Raw genomic sequence first — 21,561 nt, forward strand, 5'->3', positions numbered from 1 at the left:
CTTACGAGGTCCTGACACCCACAATGACCAAACAACCCACTGACGGGGGCTGCCATTTGCTCCCTCTTAGAAATGAGGAAACTGAGGCTCAGAGAGGTGAAGGGATCCACCTGGGGTCGCACAGCTACTAAGTGGCAAAGCCAAGTTCAAACTCCGTCTGTCTGCCTGCAGCACCCCAGCTCCTCATGCCCATGCCCGCCTGCCCCGGTGAGCTCCAAGGGCATTAGAAAGGTGGCCCCAGGGAGAAGGCATCCTGGACCCCAAAGGGATGGACTGAAGTGCGTTTAAAAGCCAATGGTTGGAATCCTAGCCACGTTCCCTTCCTGCTGAGTTGTGACCTCAGCTGGGTCTCTCGGTCTCTTGGAGCCTCAGTTTGCTCATCTGTGAAATGGGGGTGGCAACAATGCCCACCTCAGACTGGAGGCAAATGTGAAGGTACTCAGCGCATGGTAGGTGGTGGGTAAATGTCAGCCCCACGCTCCCGTCCTCCTGGCAGTTAGTTTCTTTGTCTGGGGATGGAGACAGTAGTATCTAACGTCTAGAGCTATTATTTGGGTTAAGCGGAAGGTGCTGGGTGAAATGTACCAGTGCAGCAGGCACCGCCGATGGTGGGGTTTCGGGCATTGGCCTCGGCTGCAATTCGAAGCAGGTGACCAGAGACGGCAGCCCGCATTCGGCACAGGCTGGTGGTGAGGTGGGCTGCGGCGGAGAGAGGGTCTCAAACCTGCTTTCTGCTGCCTCGGGCTCCCTTCCCCGGGCTCCCGCCCAACTCGTCCATCCCACGGTGTCTGCCCTCCTCTCTGACTTGGGAACCTTGGGACGTTTGTGCGTGGGAACGAGGTGGAGGGGTGTGTGCATGGCTGGGTGGGGGTCCTGTCCCCCTGGGCCTCAGCCTGTCTGCTGGGAGATAGGGCAGTGCCTGTCCCGGCAGCCTCGCCGAGGTGGCAGAGATGGAACCGAGGAGGTGAGGAAACCCTTTTGGAAGGCGAGGGCTCTGAGCAGAGTCACCAGCAGGGCCTTGGAGCCGGTGGGTCCAGCCCCACTCCGCCCTGCGCTCCCTGGGCCTCGTCTTTGTTGGTCACCTACTGTGCATCAGGCAGTGTCCTCAACACCTGAATTAGTGCGTTCAAGCCTCACCCCTCCCTTTGGGGTAGGAGCTCTCATTTTATTTTTTAATTGAAAGCATGAATATTCAGTACGACAGTAATTATAAAGCCAATATGGGGTCACCCCTCCCAGGTGGCAGTAATGATTTCCCCCATTTTACAGAAGAGAAAACTGAGCCCCAGAGAGGCAAAGTGACTTACTCAAGGCCACCCAGCCAGTGAGGGGCAGGTGGGGAACAGAATATAGGTTGGGCGGTTTCTGAGGCTACAGAATTTTCTCTGGCGGTGGGGGGAGCTCTGTGGCTGTGACTGTCCTCCAGGAGAGGGGCTGGGCCGGGGAGAAGGGGGTCCCAAGCTTTTGAGGTCTCCCTCCTCCTGGGCTGGAGCATCATGCTCCGAGCGGAGCTGAGTCTGAGGGGTGGGATCCTGGGGCTGTGCTCTGCCGGGATGGGGGTGAGGAAAGGGAGGAAGAAGCCGGGGCCTCCTGAGCCAGAGGCGCCATGTCCTGGAGCCTGTGCGTGCTGCCAGCCCCTTTACGGACGTTTGATCCCTGTGACGTCCCCACATTGTACCGAGGAAACTGAGGCTCGGGGAGGCAGAGCCGCTTGCCCAAGCTCGCCGAGCCAGGAGGCGTTAGTGAGATGTTGTCCACGTGCCATACAACTCACCCTTTCGAAGAGTACGATTTAGTGGGTTTTCTGCATATTCAGAGCTGTACAGACATTACCACTGTCTAGTTCGAGTACGTTTTCCTCTTCCCCAAAAAGGAGCTCCAGACCCATTAACAATCACAGCCCTTCCAATCTCCCAGCCCCTGGCGGCCACTAATCTGCTTTCTGTCTCTGTGGATTTGCCTGTCCTGATGTTTCATGTAAATAGAGTCCCAGGAGATGTGGCCTTTTGTGCTGCACGGCGCATGCTCTGAACCCATTCAACCACACTGCCTCCCGGGGGTTCGCCCAGGCCCGGGGACCCTTGGACGTGAGTGGGTGCCCGTGAGAGCTCGGAGGGGTGGTTGTGCACCCTGGCGGGAGCCCTCCACCAAGGACTTGTGAAATGACCGGGTGACTGCTGTGGCCGCACTGGCCGTGCCCTCTCTGGGGCCCAGTGAGTCACCCCAGCCCTGCCCCGCCTGGGTGGTGCGAGCTTGAGGGGGGCGCCCTCCTGGCTAGGGGGACCCGACAGGACACTGGGGCTCTGTCTGCCCTGGACAGGCGGCCACTGTGCGGCAAACAGGAAGCGGGCTGGGCCGAGACCTGCTAGGTAAATACAGGCTGGCTGAGGAGGGTGCCCGGTGTGGCGTGATGCCCCCACTGCTGCCGCCCACCAGGGGCCGGGGCCTCGGGCAGCCTGGCGGGCAGCAGTTTTGCCAACAGGCTGGGCTCCCAGCCGGCTGCTCCCAGTGGCGGCTGCTCTGAGGTGGCTGCCAGGGTGCCAGGCTCCGGGCCCAGCTGCTCCGCCTTCCTGGCACTCATACCTTCCTTGGTCCTCCGTCTGCTTGTTCATCCATCTCTAATAATAATAATATAATGATACCAAGGATGCTCACAGTGGCCGTCCTTTACCGAGTGCGTGCTCTCTGCCAGGCCCTGGGCTCAGCTTAACCCTCACACCAGTCCCCTGGGAGAGATGGTATGATCATCACCATTTACAGCTGGGGAAACCGAGGCACAGGAAGGCCAGGTAACTTGCCCAGGGTCACACAGCTGGTGAGCTGGCAGCCACCCACCCCTCACCATTCTTCCTTCACCCCCTTCTTCCACCTCACCCGTCTTGAGGCCCCTGGTCCTTGTAAAGTACCCATTGAAGGCACAGGTCCTGGGGCCACACGGCTTCTAATCCTGCTTCCCCCTTGAAGGAGCTGAGCAACACTGGACGAGAGACGCCACCTCTCTGAGCCTCAGTTTCCTCCCCTGGAAGGTGGGGGGTTGGACAGAGCTGGTGTTTCCTCTCCAGTACCAGGAAACTTCAGGCTCCCTGACCACCCCTCCAAGACTGATCTGGAATGACAAGTGCTCAGAGTCATGTTTAGTCTACGTACCACGGGAAGGGGAGGCCCCACAGATTGGGCAAGGAGCCCCAGGATCTGCGGGGAGAAAGTGCACTGGGGGGCCGAGCTGGTGGCATAGTGGTTAAATTCACATGCTTCACTTTAGTGGTCCAGGGTTCACGGGTTTGGATCCCAGGCACGGACCCACAGTTGCTCATTGTGCCATGATTTGGTGGCATCTCACATACGAAGTAGAGGAAGGTTGGCCCAGATGTTAGCTCAGGGATGATCTTCCTCAAGCAAAAAGAGGAAGATGGGCAACCAATGTTAGCTCAAGGCCAATCTTCCTCACCAAAAAAAGAAAGTGCGCTGGGTCTCTCTAAGAGCCCAAAAGCTCCCCCCTGCTCTGCCTGCCTCCTACCCACCCACGCATCCACCCACCCACTTACCCATCTTTTCTTCCTTCCCACCTTTCTTCTCCCAATGCCTCAGGCCTCACCATTCCTCAATGCCCCCTTAGAGGCACCTGTTACTCTAAGAGTGAACAACAAGGGAGCTGGTCTAGACTGGGGAGCCAGGAAGGCTTTTCAGAGGAAGTGCTGGTTAAGAGGAGACCTGCAGAATGGGAGGCAGCCAGTGAAGGGGGAGTTCCAGGCAGAGGGGACAGCCAGGGCGAAGGCTGGAGGAGGGAAAGGCCGGCTGTCTTCCCTCCTAGACTGTGAGTTCTCTGAGCTTCCACTCTTTCGTGCTTCCCCGGTGCCCTGCAAACAAGTGGCACTCCACAGATGCCTGTTGGGGTGAATTGATCCCAGGAGGGAGGGAACCAGCAGGAACCGGCTCCCTGGAGCCCTTCCCCGTGGGGTGGAGCACCTGCAGGCCCACACTTGCCCCCGTGTTTAAGCAGCTTTCCTTGGTCGCAGAATCAGGAGGACGGGATTTGACAAATATGTGCCAGGGTTTCCATGAGATCGGGCAAAGCCACAGGGGTGAGGGGGAGGGGAGCGGTGAGGCCAGGCCCCTCCCTCCACCCTCTGTGTAGGGGGCGGGGATGGAGCCGGAGACCTCCGCCCTCCAGGGAAGGCCCCTGCCCTTTGCTTTGTCATGCGATTTGCTGCTTAGGGAGGGGTGCTTGACACAACTCTGGTTATTCCCACAATGACCCAGTTAAGATCCCCAGGGCAGGTGAGGAAAGAGAGGCCCAGCTCATGAGCAGGGGGTCTACCGGCCAACTCCCTGATCCGTCTGTCTGACGTCAAAATGCTAGCTCCCACTCTGTGCCCTTTCCTCAGGGCATGGGCCCCAACTGCATCCCCAGGGCCCATCAGAGGAGAATGCATGACCCTTGGGCAGAGAGGAGGGCTTGGGGACCCTGGCTGAGCCCTGTGTCCCCTCCCCCTGCTGGGGACCCCTGCACCCCTTAACTCGGCCACTCCGGAGTCCTTCGGGTCTACACAGCTCTTCACACCGTCAGACACGACTCTGCTTCTTTCTTTGTCTAGCTGTTTACTTTGTTGCCCCCAGAAGGTCAGCCCCAGGAGGGCAGGGATTCCTCCGTCTTGCTCACCACCGTGTCCCCAGTGCCTGGCACACAGTATGTGCTCAATAAACCCTTGTTGACTAAATGAATAGGCGAATGGTTTCTAATCCTGCTTCTTGGGCCCAGAGATTCAGATCCTCTCTCTGTCCATCCTGCCACAACTGCCCTCTGTGCGCAGACTATAATCTCAAATACATACTCAAAAAAACGATTTAGATGCGTAAAACAAAAATGTTTGAAAACCGCGGCTTTAAATCAACTCCGTGGGGACGCAGTGTGGGAATGTTCACACTCATGCGTAGACGTGCTGGGTTGAGTCCTTCAGGCTTGCCTGGTGCCCGCTGGGTCCTGCCTGCTGCAAAGGCATTCCAGTGGGGGGTGGTGAAGGGCCCCGCGGCCCTGCTCACAGCGGACACACGCACCTGCATGCACACGTGGGGAAAGACGCAAATGAGCGCACACAACATTCACGCGCACAGGAGGCGCACGAGGCCTCTCTGCCTCCCCCCCGGCCTGCGCCCCTCCTTCCCCCCTCCGGCTGGCAGGGGTTTGGAATGTGTAATGACAGCCTATGGAGCAAATTAGAACAGGGAGTGAGCTCTCTCCCCGACCACAGAGAACAGGGCAGCATGGGGAGAATCTGCCACAGAGCAGCCGGGCAGGCTGTGTGTGCGTGTGTGTGGGTACACATACGTACATTTGTGTGTACATGCTCACTGGTGTGTACACGTGCTTGGGTGGCGTGGTGTGGAAGGAGTCCAGGGTTAGGATCAGGGGTCCTTTATGGCCAGTCACTCCCTGGGGAGCCTTTATGGCTCCTCTCGGATCCTCAGTTTCCTCAGCTGTAAATGGGAGCAGCGGCCCAGCTTTGTGCACCAGGCTCTGGGGGGTTAACCGAGGGAGAGGCCGGGAGGGGCTGGGTGAATCCGACCGTGGGCCGTGGCTGCCAGGCTGCAGACTACAACACTTGTGTGCGTGGGAGGGGCGAGGAGGGCAGGGAAGGGGGCCCGTACCACAGGGTGATGAGGACGATGACGGCGTTTATCCAGTGCTGACTAGGTACCCGAGAGACACCTGACCTGCCTTATGTCATGGCAGCCCTACAGGATAGCTGTTATTGTGACTCTCATTAACCAGGAGGGAAACTGAGGCTCAGAGAGATGAGCATGGACTGTAGCCATAATCGTCACCTCTCAGGGCTGTCGTGCAGCTTGAACAAGATACAGTAAGGGCTTGGCGTGGCACCAGGCCAGGCCCAGTCAACCGAGGGGTTAGGGTGGTCCAGGCTCTGCAGCCAACTGCCCGGATTTGAATCCAGGCTCTGTTGCTAAGCTGCTGTGTGGCCTCAGGCAACTCACTTAACCTCTCTGAGCCTCAGCTTCTTCATCATCTATAGAATGGGAATTATAGCAATACCTACCTCCAAGGGAGGGTTTCTCAACCTCAGCACTACTGATGTTTGGGCTGGATCGTTGCTCGTGGTGGGGACTGTCCCGGGCACTGTAGGATGTTTAGCAGCCACTAGAGGCCAATAGGCCTCTCTCCTCTGCACAGTGTGACAACCAAACATGTCCCCAGACATTGCCAAGTGTCCCTGGGAGCAGAATGGCCCTGCTGAGAGCCCCTGGCCTCAGGGTGCAGTGCGGACCTGGCAAGGGTGCGTGTGCAAGGCACTGAGGCTTGTCCCGGTGGACCGAGGCGACATGGTCACAGTGCTGACGGGGTTATTTCGTAATTACCAGTTCACCATAATTAAAACGCTAAACGCGGTCCCCATGTGCCTCGCCCGAGGCTCCCTGAGCGAGTGAGTGGCTCAGAGGGGGTTTGAACCCGGGGCTGGCTGACTTCAGAGGCCCTGTTGTGGAGCCCCCAGGAAGCCTGGATGCCATGCGGGTTGGGGTCCCTTGGGGGGCGGCTGCAGTCATGGCAGGGATTGAGGGGCTCTCCCGGCTGCCTCCCCTGGCCTGGGGAGCTCCCTGAGGCGGGTGTCCATTAGGCCCTGCCCCCGTGGGGTGAGGGGTCCCTGGGGAGGGGTGCGGTATTAGGGTGTGGACAGCAGAGGCACGTGCCTGGTGCCTCCTCTCCCTCTGACCCCGGGGTCCCCGATGAGGCCACTAGGGCTGTGCCCGGGAAGCCTGCTCTTCCCCCTCCATGCCTGCACCCCAACGGACACCCCTCCCTGCCTCAGCATGCCCCCCATCCCTGCAGAACCAAGGCCACACTCACATGGCGGCCTCGAGGGGCTGCGGGGCCCGGTCTCCCTCCCCCACCTGGCAGGTGGACGGGAGCTAATGTCTCCTGAGCTCCTACCGGGTGCCGGCCCTGAGTGGGCGCTTCAGATTCTCGAGGTCCCTGTCATCTCCCAAGAACTCTAGGAGGGGGCGTGGTGACCCCGGCTTTATGAGTGGGGAAGCTGCGGCCCAGAGAGAGGAAGTGACTGGCCCGAGACCACACAGCTGCTAACTAACCAGGGCCCAGACAGAACCAGGTGTATCTGATTCCAGAAACCACTCCCCGCCTGTCCTTTTCCCTTTGATTATATCAGCGACAGCCCCCCGTTTAGTGCCAGGGGCGGCACTGGGCATGTCCGATCTCATTTCATTCTTCCTGCAAAGCTGTGAAAAAGCTGCTGCAATTGTACCCATTTTACAGATGAGGAAACTGAGGCTCGGGAGGCTAAAGTGACTTTCCCGAGGTCGCACTGCATGTAAATAGCAGGGCTGGGGTTAGAAGCCAGGCCTGGGTGACTCACAAGTCCAGGCTGTCCCTCCCCACTGGGGCCCAGGGGCGGCCAGTCCCCAGTGGGAACTCTGACATCTGTGTGCCCCGCCGTGCCCGCCAAGAGAGGCCCCTTGCCAGGCCCTCACTTCTGCGGCCCAAGCCTTCCCTCCTGGCAGCCCAGGACAAACAAGGTGGGAGCCAGTCTTTATTGGTGCCTCTGCTGGTGTGTCAGGCGGGGAGAGAGAGACTCAGAAAAGAGGGTTTTTCAGACATCTCCTTGCAGCCCGGACGGGATGGTGGGAGTTCCAGGAAACGGGCCCTCAGTGCCAGCACCACCCGCCCAGCCGTGCGCCGCAGAGGCCAGGGGCTGCCAGCCTGCCAGCAGGGCCCTGCCCCTCCCTGCCCTTCTCCTGGCGAAATGCTGGGCCCGGAGCTGTGGGTTCCAGTGCAGCTCTTCTCCCCACCAGCTCTGTGACTGCCCCTCTTAAAGCTCCAGTTTCCTCGCCTGAGAAATGGAGACAAAGAACTCCTTTGTCATAAGGTCGCTTGTCCCTGCGGTGCCCTTCCAGTTGCTGGGGACACAGGAGGGCACCAGACGGCTCATTCCCTGCCACCCGGTGCTCGCAGCCGGGAATTAACTAATCCCGTGAACGCGCAGATGGGGAGGGCTTCCCGGAGGAGGGGACAACTGAACTGGGAACAGAGGCCGGTGGGAGTTCACCAGGTGGAAAGAGGAGGGAGGGGTCAGCCCTTGGCACTGAGGGGAAGTCAACTGAAGTCTTGGAAGCTTGATTTTCTGTTCTGTAAAATGGAGAGCGTGCCTCCCAGTGGTCAGCACGGTGCCTGACAGCCCCATTTCACAGGTGAGGAAACCGAGGCTGTGAGACGTTGACTTGCCCAGCATCACGCAGTTGCTCGGGGTGGAGCCTGGCTTTGAACCCTGCTCTGTGGGGCTCTGAGGCTGGTTGGGTTGGTCAGGTGTAAGCCCCAGCCTCCGGGTTTGGGGTCCAGGGTGGCTCTGAGGCCCATCCTCCTCCAGCCGATGCCCAGGGAAGCTGGACCTGAGGCAGACAGGCCTTTCCAGGCCTCTGAAAGAGGCTCCTGTTGCAGCTCCCGCCTGGGGCCGGCAGCCAACCACATCTGGGAGTGGCCACCCCACACCCCTGTCATTACAACCGTGGCTTTGAAGCGGCTGGCAGCAGTGCTGTTTGCCTACGTGGGAGGGGGCTTCCTGGAGCCCCCACCAGTGGCCAGACTCTGCCTGACTCCCCTCCCGTTCCCTTGCAGGCCGAGCAGTGCAGACGGGTGCGGGGTCAGCATGGCGGACCCCAGCGAAGGCCCTCGCACAGGCTCTGGGGAGATGGCCGAGGCCCCCGGGGATGAGAGTGGCATCCCTGGTGGGGAGGCCTTCCCCCTCTCTTCGCTGGCCAATCTGTTTGAAGGGGAAGACGGCTCCCCCTCGCATTCACCAAATGATACGGGTCGCCCTGCTGGCCCCAGCGATGGGCGGCCAAACCTGCGCATGAAGTTCCAGGGCGCCTTCCGCAAGGGGGTGCCCAACCCCATTGACCTGCTGGAGTCCACCCTGTATGAGTCCTCGGTGGTGCCCGGGCCCAAGAAGGCACCCATGGACTCGCTCTTTGACTATGGCACCTATCGTCACCATCCCAGTGACAACAAGCGGTGGAGGAAGAAGGTCATAGAGTGAGTATTGCTGGCTGCCTGGCCAATGGTCTTCTCTGTATTGAATTCATCCACCCACCCACCCATCCATCCATCCATGCCTCATCCATTCATGCATGCATGCATCCATCCACTCATTCATCCATCCTTCTTTCCACCCACCTGTCTACCCATCCATGCCTCCATCCATCCATGTATTCATTCATCCATCCATCCACTCATTCATCCATCCTTTCTACCCACCCCTCCACCCACCCATCCATCCATCCATGCCTCCATCCATCCATCCATCCACTTATCCATGCATGCATCCATCCATCATCTACTCATTCATTCATCTGGCTACCTGTCTTTCCACCTGTCCATCTACTTGTCCAATCCGTCCATCCACCGTCCACTCATTCAAATATCTATTTACCGTCTGTCCATCTGTTGTCTATCTGTCCAGCCATCCACTATACAACCAACCTTCTATTTATCCACCATTTACTCATTCAAACATCCATCCATCCTCCCATCTACCCAGTGTTTCTATTCATCCAGTCGTCAGCTATCTATCAAACTATTTATAATTCATTCATTCATTTCATTTCTAATGTCTTTCTTTTTTCCTTCCTTCCTCTTTCTTTCTCTCTCCCCCCTTCCTTCCTTCCTTCTTTCTTTCCTTTCTTCTAATCACCAGTTCATTCACCCAGCTATCTGCCCGTCCATTTGTTCGTTCACTCATTCATTTGCTCAGTCACTGACTCATTCACTCATCTTTTCATCCATTTGCCCATCCATCCATCCATCTATCCATCTACGTTCTCCTGTTGGCACACCCCCCAGCTGCCCGTCCTGGGTCTTCTCTAAGCATCACCTTCATTTCTGGGCATCTCGTGGCCTTCCTGGGACTTGGGGAGAGTTCAAACCTCCAGCCAAGGCGTTAACCCTTTCTTTCCCGTGAAGGAGGCTGGCTGAAAGAGGAGCAGGAGAGTGGAGAGAAGCCCCTGGCTGGGGTAACAGCACGTGGCCATCTCCACGGAGTGGTCTATGGCCATGGCCATAGAATGATGCCTTCTATGCCAGGCCTAGCTGGGGACAGGGAGCCTCCAACCCCCGAGGTCACCTCCCGCCAGTGGGCTCTGCCGAGCTGAGTCCTGCAGCAGGGACTCCAGACTCATAGGCATTTGCACGGCATCTTCATGTCGTTTGTGTGGCACTCTGCAATCCCAGGCCCCCAGGGTTCTGTTTCCAGCATAACCCTGGTGTCTGTCACCTGCGGACTCCTTGCCTTGCAAGGTTGAGTTCTCCTTCCTGGTCCCTTAGGGAGTCTGGGGACTTCCCCAAGTTTTTGGCAATTTAGGGGAGGGAGTGGGGCTTACAGTCTCATTGTCCCCTCTGCTCCCAGGCTCTGCTCCTGGTGGCCTAGTGCAGTTTATGATCCTCTCTAGGTCTGGACCCTGCTGTTCCTAACGTGCCCTGAATTGACCCAGACTTGGAAACCAGCCCCTTTGCTCCATCAGCTACTCATCCATTCATCCAGCTACCCATCTTTCCACCTGTCCACCCGCTTGTCTGGTCCCTCGGTCCCTCATCACTCACTCAAATATTTATCTACCCATCTATCCATCTGTCATCTATCTGTCCTGCCATCCACCCACGGAAACCCCAGAGAACCCCTCTCAGGCCCCTGTGTGTTTCTGGAGGGCAATCTTGAAGTCTAGAGGTGTCCTCTGCTCACCTGGTCCTCCTCTGTCCCTTTGCTGGTCACAGACTCATTTATGCCCTTGAATGAAGCCCATTCACCATCTCAGCCCTTGCCTGGTCAGGAGCTGTCCCCTTTATTTATTCGCTGAGTCACTGATTCGTTCAGTGAGTGTTTCTCGAGCACCCACCACGTGCCGGGCAGTGGGTGGGTCCTGGGGCTCCGGGGGTGAGCCAGACGGGATTCCACCCCGTCAGTTTAGACACTGAGTAGCCTTCATTGCCACCTCCAGTTTGGAGGCCGAGACAGGTACTAAGCAAGTAAATAAGCACAGGACTCTACAGTTCCAGCTGGGGGAGGTGTTAAGGTGGGAGAGGGGAGCTGGTACAGGAAAGGTGGTCCAGGAGGGCTTCTCGGAGGAGCTGACATTTAAGCCCAAAGCTAAGGGATGAGAAGGGGCAGCCACATGGGGGAAGGAGGGGTGGGGAGTTCCAGGTGGAGGGAGGTGCACGAAGAAGGGCCCGAGGCTGGAGAGGCTCGACATGTCCAAGGAATGGGGCCTCATAGTCCGCACGCTACTGAACGATCTGCGTGGCCTCTGCTCACGGTGGAAACAGGCCCAGGGTAGCGAAGTGCCCCATCCCTCCAGGTCCTGTTGGAGGCTGGTCGCTCTGTGTCTCCCTTTCCCCTCCCTCAGACCCCCTCCTTCGAGGCCTCATCCCCACCCTGTGCCCAGACAGTCAGGGCTGATGGCTTTGGAGGGGCCGTGGAGGAGCTGGGGTGTGGCTGCGTGGGTGACAGCTTCAGGCCCCAACGGCTGCCTCAGCGAGGTCTTTTAACTTTGTTTGTTGGCTCCACAGTTAAGCTCAGGAGCAGGTAAAATGGGGGCTGCACCCTTCTCTGTGCCCCCATCGGCAGGAGGGCCCCTCTCTCCCCCTCCCTGGAGGCCCTGCCCCACGGTGGAAAGTCTGAGGACCGGGCGGAGGAAGGAGGGGGAGCAACTGTCCACTGACCCCGGCCAGCCGCCGCTTTCTCTGCCCCTGTAGACCCCTCGAGCCCCCCCCCACTGCCCACAGCCTGCCGTGGCCTCAGTCTCCCCTCCCCCTCCAGCCCCACCTCCTCTCTGTCATGGTTCACCCTCTGCTCCCCCTCTCTCCTCTCTCCCTCCCAGTCTCTGCCTCTGTCTTTCTCCCCTCTATCTTCTGGTTCACGTAACAGATTCTCACTGCACCCTGGATGTGCCAGGCCCTGGGTGGGTGAGGATGTGACAGAGAGGGCTCCTGCCCTCGGGTGCCCCCGGCCAGCGCTGCACCCAGCTCCCTGTCTCTCAAAACCTAGCACACAGCAGGTGCCCAATTAATGTTGGTTGAATGACCAAATGAATGTCTGTTTTTTCTTTACGTTCTCTTTCCATCTCTTCCTTTCTCCTTCTCCTTCTGTGTCATGTTCTTTCTCCTCCTGCCTCTGGCTCACCATTTCTCCCACACACGTACAGGCTCTGGACACAATGGGGGCTAAATAATAAGATTAATATCAGCTAACATTTATTGTGTGTTTACTCTGTGGTAGTCCTTGAACTAAGCACCTCTGTGCATGGCCTCATTTGTCTCAAATGTTTGTTGAATGAATAAATCAATGAATGAATGATTGAATAAATGAATGAGTTACTTTATCTTTTAGTCTGGTGTTCCTCCTTTATTTTCTCAGTATCTTTATCTTTTTCAGTCTCTGATTTAGTATTAGTACTGGATAAAAATGGAAGGGTGGTTAGAGGGATGGATGGATGGATGGATGGGTAGTTGGGTGGCTGGGTGGCTGGATAGATGTATGGGTGAGTAGCTGGGTGGATGGATGGGTAGAGGGGTCGGTGGGTGGATGGATGAATGGATGGGTGGTTGGCTGGCTGGCCGACTGGGTGGGTGGGTAGGTGGATGGATGGATGGATGGATGGATGGATGCATGGATGGATGGATGGATGGGTGAGTGGATGGATGAATGGGTGGGTGGATGGGTACATAGATGGTAGATGGATGGATGGGTGGGTAGGTGAGTGGGTAGATGAATGAGTGGGTGGGTGGGTGGCTGGCTGGATGACTGGGTGGCTGGCTGACTGGCTGGATGGGTGGATGGCTGGATGGGTAGATGGGTAGCTAGATGGGTGGCTGGCTGGCTGGGTGGTGGATGGGTGGGTGGGTGGCTGGCTGGCTGGGTGGTGGATGGGTGGGTGGCTGGCTGGCTGGCTGGCTGGGTGGATGGCTGGATGGGTAGGTGGATAGTTAGGTGGGTGGCTGGCTGGATGGCTGGCTGGCTGGGTGGCTGGCTGGATGGGTGGGTGGTTGGCTGGCTGGATGGGTGGGTAGATGGGTGGGTGGGTGGATGGGCGGGTGGGTGGATGGTGGGTGGGTGAGTGAATGGATGGGTGGATGGCTGGGTGGATGGGTGGTTGGCTGGGTGAGCGGATGGTGGATGGATGGATGGGTGGGCTTGTATGTTTCTTTCTATCTGTCTCCACCCAACACATAATAGGTACTGGGTATTTTGTTGGATGAAACTTTCCTTTGTGTCTCCAACTGTCCCTTCCATCTCAGTCTGGTCCCTCTCGAGGGCCCCTAAGTCCAGGGATGGTGGGGTGGGCAGGAGACAAGCTCTCCCATCACCCTGCCTCCCTGCTCCCTTCAGGAAGCAGCCGCAGAGCCCCAAAGCTCCCGCACCCCAGCCGCCCCCCATCCTCAAAGTCTTCAACCGGCCCATCCTCTTTGACATCGTGTCGCGGGGCTCCACTGCCGACCTGGATGGGCTGCTCCCCTTCTTGCTGACCCAGAAGAAGCGCCTGACTGACGAGGAGTTCCGGGGTGAGCCACTCAGGCAGGGATAGTGGGCGGGCCAGTCAAGGGTGGGGGAGGCCTGGCATCAGGGGCCCCCTTTCCTCTCAGCATCTTCCCTTGGGTCAGTGGGCTGCACCGGCCGGGAAGAACACTGGACAGGGAGTCTCGTCCTGTGGGTCCTTCACCATATTACTTAACCTCTCTGAACCTTCGCTACCTTCATTCATTCAGCCTTCATTTCTGAAAAGGTTAGCACCATGGGTAAGCAGAGTCTACCACGTGGGTTCACATCTCACCTCCCCCACATAGGGGATGCGTGGACTCTGTGAGCTGCGGTTTCCTCGTCTGTGAACTGGGGGTAATGCCAGATGGCCCCACAAATCAGTCTAAGATGTCAGGCATGGTGGCACTTGCTGCAAAGGAGGGCCTGTCCCCGGAAGGCCGGCCGCCGTCTACAGCTCGGGGCTGATGAAGCGTCCGCGATGTCCAGGGGCCATTGTTTGACTTCAGGGACTTCAAGGACATTAAGTGCCAAAACAGGGTGGCCGAGCCTGAGGTCTATTTTTCACGTAGACTGTAGACCTTTATCAACCGGATTCGTTGAACACCAGAATGGTACAGTGCAGGGTCGTTGTGTCTGTCGGAAGAGAATTACCGGATTTATAAAAAATATTCACTCAGGGTGCCCACCAGATGATGTGGCCCCTTGTTTGGGGCACAAGTGTAGCATTGTTGGGGGTGGGTCCCCTCTACCCTCAGAGTGTCTCAGTGATGGTGTGAATAATCTTACTTGGAGATAACCCACATTTAAGCCCTGGCCAAATGGCCCCGCCTGGCCCCCGAGTTCATACGTGGGGAGCCTTGGGGCAGAGCGAACCCCGGTGAAGTGGGGACCTGGTACCTGTGCCCTTAGCAGAATAGAGCAGCGCCAGGCTGGGCTTGCCAGGGATTCCGGCTTCTACTGAAGGCAGGACCGAGTGGGGGGCTCTTAGCCTGGACCGGGAGCCCCCAGGCGAGTGCGTTTCTGTGCATGAGCCCAGGGGGAGCCTCCAAGACAGGCTTGGGGGTCCCTGAAACTGTAGAGAATGGTGCCTGTGTAGAGAGGGGTTTGCCGTGAGACCCATTAATTAAGCTCGTGCCCCTCGTTTATTCTGGCCCCTTCTAAGGCCCTGGACCTAATTTTGAACTCATAATTGTGTTTGTTTTCATAAACAGGACCCCCAAATTGTGTAGGCTTCAGGCCCCGCAAAACCTGGATCCGCTCCTGCCTGTTTTTCTAGCCAGAGGCCCATGAGCTCATCTGATACTCAGGGGAGTCAGTGACACCCCCTCACCCTCCCTCCCTGAGACCCCAAAATTTGACAGCCTCCAATTTGGCGTTAATTTAGGGCCCCTCCCTCCAACAGCCCCCTGGGCAGAGCCACTTCGCCACCTGGTGGTTGAGTCGTGGAACTGCATGTCCCCATTTCTGGGAAGATGCTGTTCCGCCTCTCATCCCCGGACCCAGGCTGGCAGCCCGCCACCCTGCTATAGCCCGGGTCTGGGACTGCGGAAACCCAAATTCAGGGCTAGTACCGTAGCCCGCACAAACCACTTGGGGTTACCCGTGGTTCGGAATTTCCTGTGGTGCCCACCTCGTCCCTTCACTGAATGTTTATTGACTCAACAAATGGTTATTGGGCACCCACCAAGTGTCAGGAGCTGCTCTTGGCATGGGGCAAGCAATGGTGAGCGAAGCAGCCATGGCCTTGTCCTCAAGTTTTTCACAGTCTCCTCGTGAGACTGACATTGATCAAGCAATCCCAGAAATAAATACACAGTGGCAAACTGTAGTGTGTCAACAAGAGGCTGTATCAGAGGATTTGACCTAGTCAGGAAAACCTGGGAGAGCTTCCTGGAGGAGGTGACACTTGAGCTGAGTCTGAATGAATTGCAGTTAACCAGGTGAAAAAAGGAGGAAGGATGTGAAGGGATAGCATATGCAAAGGCCCTGTGGCTCATCATGATCAGAGTCGTTGCTCTGGGGTGACCACTCCAGCTGCTATGTGGAAAGTGGATTGAAGGAAATCAGAGAGGCTGGGAAAAACCAGACAAGCGTCTTGGGCAGGCAAGAGAGATTGTGGCTGGACCAGGGTGGTGACAGCAGAGATGGAGAGTGGTGGAGGGATTGGAGAAACAGGAGGTAAAATCGATAGTACGTGCTGGAGGGTGGATGTAGGGGAGAAAGGAGGACAAGCACAAAGGTGACACAAAGGTTTTTAGCTGGCTGGGGACACCCTTCTCTGAGAGGGGGACATATGCCATCTGGGAGAGCTGAGTGTGGACAGAATCCCCCAGGGCCTTGGCCAGCACTGGGGCAGCTCCCTGCCCATTAGCAGATGGGGGACTGGAGTCCATTATTCATTCAAGAAGCAGTTACCTGGTGTCAACTCAGGGCTGGGTGCCAGGGGCCCTGCGGGAGGCAGCCTGGGACAAAGCTGGTCCACCACGTAGCCTCACGCCAGGGCTCTGGGCCTGGGGTTCAGGTCTCCGCGAATCTTTCAATCACTCTCCACTGATTCCTGGCGTCCAGAGAGAGGATGTCAAGCAGCCCCCCTGGAATTACAATGGCAGCAGTCTGAGCGATCCTGTCCGCCGGCTCCTGTCTGCCTGTCACTGGACTCAGAGAAACATCTGTTGGCTCATTGATTTCCTTTTTTGGGCTCAATTTGCTAGAAAGGAAACTGTAGCAGAGTAAAGATCGCACAGAAATCAGAGGCAAAGACAGGATTGAGCCCCAAGGTGCCTGGCTCTAGAGCGGGCACTACAGCCCACTCCCGCATCTCCCACCCCGACCCACCCCTGCATCTCCCACCCCGACCCACTCCTGCATCTCCCCGTCCCACTCCTGCATCTCCCGCCCCATCCCACTCCTGCATCTCCCACCCCGACCCACTCCTGCATCTCCCCGTCCCACTCCTGCATCTCCCACCCCGACCCTCTCCTGCATCTCCCCATCCCACTCCTGCATCTCCCACCCCGACCCACTCCTGCATCTCCCCGTCCCACTCCTGCATCTCCCGCCCCATCCCACTCCTGCATCTCCCACCCCGACCCACTCCTGCATCTCCCCGTCCCACTCCTGCATCTCCCACCCCGACCCTCTCCTGCATCTCCCCGTCCCACTCCTGCATCTCCCACCCCAACCCACTCCTGCATCTCCCCGTCCCACTCCTGCATCTCCCGCCCCATCCCACTCCTGCATCTCCCTGTCTCACTCCTGCATCTCCCCATCCCACTCCTGCATCTCCCCGTCCCACTCCTGCATCTCCCACCCCGACCCACTCCTGCATCTCCCCGTCCCACTCCTGCATCTCCCACCCCGACCCACTCCTGCATCTCCCTGTCCCACTCCTGCATCTCCCACCCCGACCCACTCCTGCATCTCCCCGTCCCGCTCCTGCATCTCCCCGTCCCGCTCCTGCATCTCCCCGTCCCGCTCCTGCATCTCCCCGTCTCGCTCCTGCATCTCCCCGTCCCACTCCTGCATCTCCCCATCCCACTCCTGCATCTCCCACCCCATCCTAATCAGGGCCATTCCCGATCCTGTCCTTGCATCAGGCCATTCCCGGTTCCCCAGCACCATTTTGGCCTGTCCCTAATTCACAGGGGAGTTCTCTTTTCATTGACTTGCTCTTTAAGATATAAATCACCTCCTGTAACCATAAACATTACTGCAAGCGAAAGGAAATTGCAAAACGACATTAGCAAGCATCAGTGGGCGGTGCTGAGGGTCTGTTAGGACCAATTGGAGCCGGACTTCTTGAGAGAGATTTGGCGATGGGATAAAACCTTGCCCTGAGCGGGCCTTCAGTGTTGCCATTGCTGCGTCGGGGGAGTCCCTGACATCCTCTCCCGTCCCTCCTACGGTAATTCACATCCCCCCTGGCAGGCAGTCCACACCTTGGGGAACACTGTACCCCCTCTGCTTCCTTCTGGCACACTAGTTTCAATGCTTCATGGGAAAAAAGATCTATGTTCCAACAGGTGGGCCTAGGCTGCGCGTGCTGTGTCTGGCTTTCAGAGGTTCATAGTCTCCGTTAGCATATTAAAGGCTCTGAGAAGTCCTGCAGACGACATGGTTGGCTTTGTTAACCCATGTTTGATTTTTTAAATTCCCTTTAGATATGTTTTGGTAAATCCTGATCTCTCTGTGAGATGTGGGAGATGCAGGAGTGGGATGGAGTGGGAGATGCAGGAGTGGGATGTGCGGCGTCCCACATTTTTAAGAACTACTGCCCGCCTGAGTTCATTTGACCCTCTCGGTACCACGGAGGCAGACAGGGAAGAGGCTCAGAGAGGAGGTGTGACATGGCCAGGACCTCTGGCTCCCCGCCCAGGCCCCTGTCCCCTGCCGGGCCACCCCTGAGCAGCCCTCAGCCTGCACGTCTCTCCCCGCAGAGCCGTCCACGGGGAAGACCTGCCTGCCCAAAGCCCTGCTGAACCTGAGCCACGGCCACAACAACACCATCCCCGTGCTGCTGGACATCGCCGAGCGCACCGGCAACATGCGCGAGTTCATCAACTCGCCCTTCCGCGACATCTACTACCGAGGTGGGCCCGGCAGGTGACGCGGGGGCGGCGGGCACCATCCTCTGTCTGAGCCCCGAGAGCTTGAGTCTGGGCCCTAGGCGCCAGCTTGTACCCAGGAACTGATTGTTGAGTGAATGAATGAATGAATGAATGGAGGAGCAATAACTACCCCTTTCAACTTGGATGTTCCGTTTCAGAATCAAAGGTTCCAAGATCCTCAGATGCACTGAGGCTAATGACCCGTGAACCTGGAATTCTGAACCTAAGATGCTGTGGGCCCGGAGGCCCCCAGGGTGTAGGATAACAGTTCTCTGAGCCAACAGCTCTAAGAGGCAGAGGTGTCACGAGTCCCGGGTCCCCGGTTCTAAATTCTGAGGTCTGTGAATCAGGCTTGACCTTTTGGATTCCGGGATATGAAGATTCAGCCTGTGGACTTTATATCCTGAGTCCAAAATTCTGTGAGACCCCCATGCTGCTGTTTCCTCTACAGTTAGACTCTTGTGAGGCTAAAAAGTTCCCAGATTTGGGATCGTACAAGTTGAATGTCCTTTGAGCTTAAAATTCTGCTCCCCCGAGGCAGCAGATCCAGGACTTGATGCATCGACCCTCCATCCGGGGAGCGTCTGCGGGTCCGTTGGCTGCCCTCGGCTGGGGCCGGCTGGGGCTCTGGCCTCCGCTGCAGCCTCCACTCGGTTTCCACACTCTGCACCCACCCCCCTCAAGCCGGGCGGGTCTCTGCCCTGACGGAGCCCCCGTAACTGTCCCCCACCCCCTCCCCAGGTCAGACTGCCCTGCACATCGCCATCGAGCGCCGCTGCAAGCACTACGTGGAGCTCCTGGTGGCCCAGGGAGCTGATGTCCACGCCCAGGCCCGGGGTCGCTTCTTTCAGCCCAAGGATGAAGGGGGCTACTTCTACTTTGGTGAGGAGGGGCCTGGTGGGGCTTGGGGGCACCTAGAGGAGAAGCTGGGGGCTGGGGGCTGCACGGAGATGTCCGCAGCCCTGACCCCTCCCCAGACGCCCAGGGCCGCCCTGGCCACGGACCCAGATGGCGCCCCGTACACAGACCGTGTGCTGGTCTCTGTCCCTGAGGTCTCGCCTTTGAGGAACAGAGCATGAGCTCGCTTCCCTGAGCCTCAGCTTCCCCATCTGTACAATGGGCATCATGAGAACCCCTAGGGTCGTGATGGGGTGTCAGCCCCACATCTTATCAAATGCACCCTTTAATCCAACTTAAGCTGGGACCAACGGTCGGATTGCTGAGACTAAAGGGCCACCACCATGTCCCACTTGGACCAGTGAAAGATTTTGAATTTCACCCCTGCTTAATAAAGGCACATGTTCTGTGGGGTTCAGGGACAAAGTCCTTAAAGAGTCCCTCGTGGCCTCCAGATCGTGTGGCCATGCCCCCAAAGAGCCACACCATCCCCCCAGCATCACCCACAGAAACGTGTCATCACCAGGGGACACGTACATGTGACCATTGGCGCCGCGTCCAGTGTCCTGGTGGCTGTGCCCCGAGCATCCGCAGGCCGAGCCCCGCCCTGGGCCCCCCCCACTGAGCTCCCCAACCCACGCCGCCTCCAGGTGAGCTGCCCCTGTCGCTGGCTGCCTGCACCAACCAGCCCCACATCGTCAACTACCTGACGGAGAACCCCCACAAGAAGGCCGACATGCGGCGGCAGGACTCGCGCGGCAACACGGTGCTGCACGCGCTGGTGGCCATCGCCGACAACACCCGCGAGAACACCAAGTTCGTCACCAAGATGTACGACCTCCTGCTGCTCAAGTGCGCCCGCCTCTTCCCCGACAGCAACCTGGAGGCCGTGCTCAACAACGACGGTCTCTCGCCCCTCATGATGGCCGCCAAGACGGGCAAGATTGGGGTGAGTGTGGGGCCGGGGGGCACGGCTGCCCCACCCCACTGCACATACACACATAGACAAATACACACATACACACACACAGGAGGGGCTGCTGCTGGTATTCATTATTATTAATATGCACACCCCCTCCCATCACGCCAACCCCAGTGTGCAGCTGTCCCAGCTCAAGAGTCTGCTCTGGCTCCCTACTGTTCAGCCACGCTACTCAACTTCATCCCAGAGCCTCTGTCCTCATCCCCCCACATGGATGCTCACGCCCGACTCCCACCAGCTAGGACAAGCCGCTGATGTAAAACTGAGTCCCAAGGCTGCAGCCCTGCTGTACTCCCGTACACTCCACTGTTGGTGTCATGACTCAGCCCTAACCTGCTGAGTGGCCCTGCCCAGTTCCTTCCCCTCTCTGGACCTCACAGCACAGGGTCTATGGCAGGATTTCTCAGCCTGGAGACTACTGACATTTGGGGCTGGATGGTTCTAGGATGGGGGGTGTCCTGTGCATTGTAGGATGTTTAGTGGCATCCTGGCCTCAACCAGCTAGATGCCAGGAGGACCCCCACCACTTGTGACAACTAAAAATGTCTCCAGGCATGGCCAGATTGTCCCTGGGGGCACCATTGCCCTGGCTGAGAACCCAACCTGGAGTGCTCCGGAGTCAGCCCCACCTGGGCCCACCGCCTGGCTCTACCGCTTCCCAGCGTGTGACCTCAGGCATCTCACCTGCCTCTCTGTGCTTCAGTTTCCCCGTCTGCAAAATGGGATAATAATAGTGCCCTGTGGGATCGTGTGGTTCTGACAACTAAACAAGATGCTCCACTTCAAGCTCTTAATAAAGAGCCCAGGATGAGTAGAGAGTGGGGGTTATTATTGCGCTTTGAAAATATAGCGAAGTTACTGAAATTGTAATTGATTCCTGAGTCCTGGAGCCGTGGGAAAGGCCTGGCTTTAAATTCTGGCTTTGCTCTTCGAAACTGTGTGGCCTTGGGCAATCCCCACCCCCTCTCTGTTCCTCAGTTTCCCTATGTCTAAGCGAAAGATAGTCGCAGTGGTATGGGAAGGGCCCAATATGATAATTATTACTAGAATTAACATATTCATGAGGTTGTCTAGTTGCTGTTTTAATTACATAAAGAAGATATTCATTCCAATTCAGACTTTCAGGGCTGGCCTGGGTTCAGCCTGGCTTCAGCTGACCGCCCGTGTGGCCTCAGGGGACACCCTTCTTGAGCCTGCGTTGCTCATCTGTAAACCAGGATGGCAGGAATGACAATGCCACAAGAAAGGGCCCGGCACCCCCCTCCCTCCCCTCCATCCCGCTCTCCGGGAGGCACCACGTGCTGGGCTGCAGCGGCCCCCGGGGCCCCTCCGATGAGAGCGACCGAGCAGCGGGGTCCTCTCCGGGAGCCCTGACCCCCCTCCCTCCCACGTGCTGGGCTGCAGCGCCCCCGGGGCCCCTCCGATGAGAGGGACCGAGCAGCGGGGTCCTCTCCGGGAGCCCTGACCCCCCTCCCTCCCCTCCATCCCGCTCTCCCGGGAGGCACCACGTGCTGGGCTGCAG

The 21,561-nt window shown here is 58.0% G+C and overlaps 1 protein-coding gene across 1 annotated transcript in view; it reads left to right on the forward strand.

Annotated features, from left to right (window-relative positions):
* TRPV4 (transient receptor potential cation channel subfamily V member 4) overlaps positions 1 to 21,561 on the forward strand; it is a 38,281-nt gene that overhangs the window by 5,396 nt on the left and 11,324 nt on the right. Inside the window, exons 2-6 of the mRNA XM_070626999.1 lie at positions 8,642 to 9,058; positions 13,404 to 13,576; positions 17,990 to 18,142; positions 18,902 to 19,042; positions 19,708 to 20,006. Coding sequence (XP_070483100.1) covers positions 8,673 to 9,058; positions 13,404 to 13,576; positions 17,990 to 18,142; positions 18,902 to 19,042; positions 19,708 to 20,006 — 1,152 coding nt within the window. The 5' untranslated portion in view covers positions 8,642 to 8,672. The remainder of the gene's footprint in view (positions 1 to 8,641; positions 9,059 to 13,403; positions 13,577 to 17,989; positions 18,143 to 18,901; positions 19,043 to 19,707; positions 20,007 to 21,561) is intronic.

This window comes from Equus przewalskii, chromosome 7 (genome assembly GCF_037783145.1).
Source record: "Equus przewalskii isolate Varuska chromosome 7, EquPr2, whole genome shotgun sequence".
Classification (NCBI taxonomy): Eukaryota; Metazoa; Chordata; class Mammalia; order Perissodactyla; family Equidae; genus Equus; species Equus przewalskii.